The sequence below is a fragment of the Dipodomys spectabilis genome, unplaced genomic scaffold, assembly GCF_019054845.1.
Source record: "Dipodomys spectabilis isolate Male_0828 unplaced genomic scaffold, ASM1905484v1 ptg000108l, whole genome shotgun sequence".
Classification (NCBI taxonomy): domain Eukaryota; kingdom Metazoa; phylum Chordata; class Mammalia; order Rodentia; family Heteromyidae; genus Dipodomys; species Dipodomys spectabilis.
The window spans coordinates 3878717-3886176 of NW_024870785.1; the positions used below are offsets into that span (position 1 = coordinate 3878717).

General features: G+C 57.1%; 1 protein-coding gene across 1 annotated transcript; it reads right to left on the reverse strand.

The window, feature by feature from the left end:
* Positions 1-681: 681 nt before the first annotated feature.
* On the reverse strand, positions 682-3733 carry Srp14 (signal recognition particle 14). The gene is made up of 5 exons (XM_042687551.1): positions 3643-3733; positions 3458-3530; positions 2279-2391; positions 1639-1671; positions 682-999 (listed from the first exon to the last, which is right to left on the reverse strand). The coding sequence occupies exons 1-5, from the start codon at positions 3664-3666 to the stop codon at positions 910-912; spliced, it is 333 nt and encodes a 110-aa protein (XP_042543485.1). The 5' UTR covers positions 3667-3733; the 3' UTR covers positions 682-909.
* Positions 3734-7460: the final 3727 nt, after the last annotated feature.

The following is a 7460-nucleotide window of genomic DNA, read 5'->3' on the forward strand; positions in this document are numbered from 1 at the left end:
AGGGACAAAAAAAATCATTAACCTTGAGATTTGTATTGTTTTGTTTCTTGGGGGAGAAAACAGCTATTATTGGGTTTTTTTGAAACGAGGTCTCACCGAGTAGCCCAAGCCAACACGAGTTCTTGATCTTACTGCTCAGCCTGTGGAGGACGAGGATTACAGGTGTCCACTACCACACCCAGCAGGATCTCCAGTTTAACAACTTCACACCATGGTTATCCTAGTGCTGGTAAGCACACTCACTTACATTTGCTAAAGGAACTATGATGGTGAACTTGCACGAGCAGGTAAGGGTTCCCATGAGATAACATGACTTTTCATGAAACCGTCAGTTTTTGTTTTTTTTTTGTCGGCCGTCGGGCTTGTACTCTGGGCCTGGGCAGTCCCTCAGCTCTTCAGCTCAAGGCTAGCGCTCTACCACTTGAGCCACAGCGCCACTTCCAGTTTTCTAGTGGTTTATTGGAGATAAAGAGTCTCACAGACTTTCCTGCCCGGGCTGGCTCTGAACCGTGATCCTCAGATCTCAGCCTCCTGAGTAGCTAGAATTACAGGTGTGAGCCACCGGCGCCCAGCCTGTCAGTTCTTTACAAGGCTTAAAACCTGTTCATGAATGTCAGTACTCCAGAATTTGTAGTTGCTACCAGAACTATTAAAATGGGGTGGGAAGAGGAATAAGAGACAATCAGTACTAAACAGGTTTAATGATACATTGCTCTTCACAGAGAAATTTCACAGGAATACACACCCATGCAGTGCAGATCCCAAATACACTGGCTTCCCACCTAAAAACATCCCAGCCTTTCTCCCAGGACAACAGCTGCAGTGGAGGAATGAGAAACGTAACTTTGTGGGGAAAAAGGAGAAATAGCAGTTCTGTAGTTCTCTGGTAATGGTGGAGTCAGGTGGCCTTCACTGGGCTGTCTTGGCCTTCTTATTCTTGTTCTTCTTGTCTCTCTTCTTCAGCCCATCCATGTTAGCTCTGAGCAGGTTTGAGTAAGCCTGGAAGACAGAGCACAAGCAGAGTGAGCAGAGGGCAAGCTGACAGGACAGCCACCCTCTTTCCAGTGGACTCAGGCAGCACCCAGGGGCTGCAGGGTGGAAACCACATCCACATGAAACTTGCATTACTGCAGCTCTGCAACACGCCCTGCCCCACTGTGAGATGCAGGCTTTAAGAAAAAGGAAAGGGGGCTGGGAAGGTGGCTCAGTGGTAGAATGCTTGCCTTGCATGCATGAGGCCCTGAATTTGATTCCAAATAAGCAGCAAAAAGCACCATATAAGCAGAAAAAGCCAGAAATGACGCTGTGGCTCAAGTAGTAAAGTGCTAGCCTTGAGCTGAAGAGCTGAGGACAGTGCCCAGGCCCAGAGTTCAGGCCCCACAACCAGCAAAAAAGAGAAAAAGGAAAGGGACAAGCAACTTCTTGTTCAGGAGTACTAGAGGTACAGTGTATCTGACCTCTAAGACAAGAAAACCTCACTAAAACTATTATCAGTGTTGACACTCACCCTGGTGATTTTACTTAGAAAATACTGGTAAAACTTATGACAGGAGAGCAACAAACCAAATACCAAGTCCGAGTTCATGATTAATGCTGGAACTGGCCCTGGGAGGGGACAGGGGAACACCAGGAACTCACCATCTGAAATTTATTCACTTCTTTGGAGCTCACCTGGGAAAAAGAGAGTAAGAAGTGACCCTACTTATGCATAGAGCTACCCTGCACTCCACTCCATCTCAGAAGGCCCCATGAATACTCATTCTCATCTTTAAAATGCTTCCTTCCAACTTTAGGTCAGAATGTTTTTGTTTTTTTTTTGTCGGTCGTGGGGCTTGAACCCTGGGCCTGGGCGCTGTCCTTCAGCTCAAAGCGAGCGCTCTACCACTTGAGCTACAGCGCCACTTCCGGTTTTCTGGTGGTTTATTGGAGATAGGAGTCTCACGGTCTCTCCTGCCCGGGCTGGCTTTGAACTGCGATCCTCAGATCTCAGCCTCCTGAGTAGCTAGGATTACAGGCGTGAGCCACCAGCGCCCGGCCAGAATGTTCTTAAGACGTTTTCTATTCCATATTCCTCTACCTGGAGAATAAGCAAAGTAGTGTCTTTTTCTACATGAGAACTACACCAAGATGGGTCAGGCGGAAGCAGACCACTAAAGAAGCTGTGTTTCTCGGTGCTACTGAAATCCCTTACACAGTCAGGCATACCTGTAGAATTTGAACCTAGCTTGGGCTACACGACCAGACCCTATCTCAAAAAAATAAAAATATTTTGGCTCACCACAGTGCTGATCTTCTTCTTCCCATCGGTAGCTCTCAACAGACACTTGTTTTCTGCAGGCTCAAGACCCTCCACAGAACCCTTCCTTGGAATGGGTTTTGTTCGGCCATCATCTGCATTAAGATGACAACATGGTGAACATTACTACAAAGTTAAAACAAGACCAAACATCTGATCTGAGGAGGATCCCACCTCAGCTGAGTCCTAGCTGAAAAACTAAAACAAAAAGAAAGGCCAGAGGCAGGGCTCAAGTTGCAGAACACTTTATTGAGGTACAGGGAAGGAGTTGGGGTAACCTAACCCAGTGACAGTGCCCTAGTTCTGTTAACCACATCATCCACTATGTCAGGGTCGGGCAAACCTTGCAGAAGCTACTAGAAGATAGAAACACATCAAAGCATTGTAAACCTCACACAGGAGCTCCTCAGGAGGCTGAGACTTGAGCATCGCCGTTCGGAGCCACCCCGGTCAGTAAAGTCGGCGAAACTCATCTCCAATGAACCACCAGAGAACCGGAAGTGGTGCTGTGGCTCAAAGAGGTAGAGCGCTAGGTTTCAGCAAAAAATCTCGGGGACCCCGCCGGGCCCTGAGTTCAAGCCCGAGGGCTGACACCATTAACAAATCGGATGGTGGCAACTGTGCTCCCTTGCAAAAGATGACCTGCCTTGGCAGTGGCCCTCCGTAACCGGGGCAGAGCTCGGCGACAACACAACACGAGGGACCGCAGCGTTCCCAGGAGCCGGCCGGGCGGAGGGACCAGGGGCGGGAGCATGGGGGCGTGGCGATTGGCCCCGCCCACTTTCGGGCCCCGCCCCCTCCTCGCGTCCCGGCCGAACCTGGGGCGTGAGCATGGGGGCGTGGCGACTGGCCCCGCCCCGCCGAACCAGGGGCGGGAGCATGGGGCGTGGCAACAGGCCCCGCCCACATCCAGGCCCCGCCTCTCCTCACGCCCCCCGGCCGGCCGAACCTGGGGCGTGAGCGTGGGGGCGTGGCGACTGGCCCCGCCCACATCCAGGCCCCGCCCCTCCTCGCGCCCCGGCCGGCCGAACCTGGGGCGGGAGCGTGGGGGCGTGGCGGTCGGCCCCGCCCACCTCCACGCCCCGCCCTCCCTGGCAGGCCCCGCCCCCTCGCGCCCCTCGCCCGGCCCCGGCCCTCCCGGCCCGCCGGCCCGCAGCTCACACTTCTTCAAGGTGATGAACACGCTGCCCAGCGGGCGGCACTTCTGGAACAGCCTGGTCAGCTCCGTCAGGAACTGAAACACAATAGGCCCGGCCCCGTGAAGACGCTTCAGAGCCGGCCCCTGTCCCTCCCGCCAAAGCAGGCAGGTGTCCAGCGGAGCCCGGCGCCCGTCGCGTCTGGCCTACCTGCTCGCTCTCCAACAGCACCATGGCGGCGCGCCGCGGCCCACCGCTCAGCCAAAGCCCCAAACAGTTCGGGGCGGAAGTCGAGCCTGCGACGGGCAGGACTTCCTCTACTAGGCTGACTGCCAGTCTCTCCCACCAATCCCTGGCTCCGCAGTTCCTTTTCCCTCACGCCACCCCAATTTCCGCTCTGGCTCGCGCCTGCGCCCTGACACTCTCCTGTCTGGCCCGGCGAGGAAAGAACCCGGATGGCGGCGTTTCTGTTTCTGGGGATTTCAGTCAGTAACCGTAACTCCAGTGAGTAGGAAGGGATGAGAGCAAAAGAAAGGCTTGATGGAAACGTGGTTTTCGTGTCTGTCTAGGTAGATGTGTCGGGCAAGTTTCCTGACACTGCACACCCGCAGTTTTCCTCTTCAGACACCCAGGACGGGGGTGAAAACAAACACGGACAGACTTTCCCAGGGGGCCCCGAGGCCACCCAGGCCCAGCCGGAGGGGCGCAGCCCGCGGGGCGCAGCCGGAGGGGCGCAGCCGGCGAGGCCCAGCCGGAGGGGCGCAGCCCGCGGGGCGCAGCCGGCGGGGCCCAGCCGGAGGGGCGCAACCCGCGGGGCGCAGCCGGAGGGGCGCAGCCGGAGGGGCCCAGCCGGAGGGGCGCAGCCCGCGGGTCGCAGCCGGAGGGGCGCAGCCGGAGGGGCCCAGCCGGCGGGGCCCAGCCCGCGGGGCGCAGCCGGCGGGGCCCAGCCGGAGGGGCGCAGCCCGCGGGGCGCAGTCGGAGGGGCGCAGCCCGAGAGGCCCAGCCGGAGGGGCGCAGCCCGAGAGGCCCAGCCGGAGGGGCCCAGCACGCTGGGCGCAGCCCGCGGGGCCCAGCCGGAGGGGCGCAGCCCGAGGGGCCCAGCCCGCGGGGCGCAGCCGGAGGGGCGCAGCCGGAGGGGCGCAGCCCGAGGGGCCCAGCCGGAGGGGCGCAGCCGGAGGGGCGCAGCCCGAGGGGCCCAGCCGGAGGGGCGCAGCCCGCGGGGCGCAGCCCGAGAGGCCCAGCCTGAGGGGCCCAGCCCGCGGGGCGCAGCCCGCGGGGCGCAGCCGGAGGGGCGCAGCCGGAGGGGCCCAGCCCGCGGGGCGCAGCCGGAGGGGCGCAGCCCGAGAGGCCCAGCCGGAGGGGCCCAGCCCGTGGGGCGCAGCCGGAGGGGCGCAGCCCGAGAGGCCCAGCCGGAGGGGCCCAGCACGCTGGGCGCAGCCCGCGGGGCCCAGCCGGAGGGGCGCAGCCGGAGGGGCGCAGCCCGCGGGGCGCAGCCGGAGGGGCGCAGCCGGAGGGGCCCAGCCCGCGGGGCGCAGCCGGAGGGGTGCAGCCGGCGGGGCCCAGCCGGAGGGGCACAGCTGGAGGGGCCCAGCCCGCGGGGCGCAGCCGGAGGGGCGCAGCCCGAGAGGCCCAGCCGGAGGGGCCCAGCCCGCGGGGCGCAGCCGGAGGGGCGCAGCCCGAGAGGCCCAGCCGGAGGGGCCCAGCCCGAGGGGCGCAGCCGGAGGGGCGCAGCCCGAGGGGCGCAGCCGGAGGGGCCCAGCCCGAGGGGCGCAGCCGGAGGGGCCCAGCCCGAGGGGCGCAGCCGGAGGGGCGCAGCCCGCGGGGCCCAGCCCGAGGGGCGCAGCCGGAGGGGCCCAGCCGGAGGGGCGCAGCTGGAGGGGCCCAGCCCGCGGGGCGCAGCCCGCGGGGCCCAGCCCGCGGGGCCCCGCCCGGCCTTCGTGGTGACCTTCGGAATGGAGCTGACCCCAACTCTACGGCACATTCTTGAGCCCAGGAACTGTGGGTGGAGGAGTGAGTGTGACCCGTACAGGTAGGGTTCCAGATGGGCTCAGACCCTGCGGAAACCAAAGCCTAGGTAGACGAATCCATGAAGCCATCGAACGTAGGTAAGGAGCGGGCAAAGGGCGCTAGACACTCGGAAGAACATGTAAAAATCATCCCAGAGTAAACCTAACCAAGACGTGAGGGCCTGTCTGCTATTTGCTGTGGTCACGAATGGAAGTGGAACCAGGTACGGTGTTTGTGTGACCTGGATGATGCACATCGTGCACTTCCTTAGCTTCTGTCACCCTCTGGGACACTGGGTTATGTGGAGAGCCGTGGGATGGGGGGAGAAGGACCCCAGGAAGGAGCACGGGGCCCTCCCTGCCCCTGAGCAGCGCAGCACGGTGGCAGGTTCATTTGGAGCTTCATCAGGATTGGCCCTCAGCGTGGGCCTTGAGCACATGCACCTCTCAGGTCCACTGACTAATGAACACATAGCAGAGGGTGGTGATTCATACCAGTAATCCTAGCTCTTGGGAGGCAGAGGCAGGAGGAGGCAGAGGCCGGAGAAAGGTGAATTCGAGGCCAGCGTGAGATAAATACCAGTTGTAAGCCATCCTGCATTATAATTGAGACCTCTCTCTAAAATAAAGTCATAATAGTCACCTAAGTGAAATCTCACGGCCACCACACAATAGGCTGAATCTCTCTAGTACTAGACATGCCTGAGTCTGGCAGTTTGAGCCAGACTTCATCCAGTACAATGTAACTACTGGCCGAGTGTTCTTCACACATTCTTCTCTGGAAATGACTAAGAACACCTATTCTGAATTCAGGTCTGGGTTCACATCTCATCTCTGCTATGGCCTCAGAGAAAAATGACCATAGTAATGGTCATGGTGTTATAGACTTAAATGAATCAAAAGTAAAATTATTTTTTTCAAATTTCTCAGTTATACTAGCCACATTTGAAAGATGCCATAGCCCATATGGCTTGGACAGGGCAGGCACTCTATTGGACAATGTATGTGGACAGCAGTGAGCCTGTCATACAATAAAGGCTCAGTACACAGTGTCAAATTGTTATTGTGTATGGGACATACTCCCTCCATGTTTTGGACATCACCAGTATGTCCAAATGATTTCTGTCCATATCCAAAGGTCACCACTACTCTTTAGTTATTTGACTCATTATCATCATATGGACAAACAGTATCATTTGCAATAGGCAAAAAGAACCATTAACATAGGTACTATGAGGGCTGGGTGCGTGTTCAGTGATAGAGCACCTGCTTAGCAAATGCATGGCCCTGAGTTCAAACCCCAGTATCACCACAAAAAAAGGGGAAAAAAATAATACTGTGAAATAAAATGTTGCTAAATTCCAAATGTTTAGATGTCAAAATTTAAAACAATGAATAAAATATAGCTAACTGATGTATAAGATTAGATCTAAGAATAAATTCTCTCATGAGAAAAGTGGTATTGTTTATGATCAGTCAGGAATAAAGGCAGCTCTGGGTACAATAAAATTGAATTTATGTCAATAAGTCATGGTTAAAATTTGATGTTGTACAACAATCAAAATCCTAACCTGTAATTATCTGTGGTTAGGGTCATCTATCATTAATCAAATTTAGATGTGTAATAGAGATTAATGGCTTTTGGCCCTTGGAGCAGATTACTATGTGAGGAGAGCTGAGTCACTGTCTCCAAATCACAGGCTCTTCCCTCCGCCCCCCTCTGTGCCCTCCCTTTTCCCTGCCCCCTCTCCCAGGAGAAGGGTGGAATGGAAGCTGCTCCCACAGACCCTCCCACATCATGGGACTTTCAGCAAAGACTAAGGTAAGATGAAGCCTTTAGCAAGCTGTCCTGACATTTGCCTGGACCAGCATTGGCCTCCCCTATTCAAGGAGTCCAGAGATAGAAAATGCTACTCCTCAAAAATAGCTGAGGGGGGGGGTGCTGGGAAGGTGGCTCAGTGGTAGAGCACTTGCCTTGCATGCCTGAGGCCCTGGGTTCAATTCCTCAGCACCACATAAGCA

Bases quoted from the DNA above. Each gene is read 5' to 3' on its own strand.
- Srp14 (XM_042687551.1), bottom strand. From the start codon at position 3,666: ATGGTGCTGTTGGAGAGCGAGCAG. The intron at 3,531-3,642 runs GTAGGCCAGACG...ATTGTGTTTCAG, and splicing joins TGCTGTTGGAGAGCGAGCAG to TTCCTGACGGAGCTGACCAG. The intron at 1,672-2,278 runs GTGAGCCAAAAT...TCTTTTTCCCAG, and splicing joins AGAAGAAGATCAGCACTGTG to GTGAGCTCCAAAGAAGTGAA.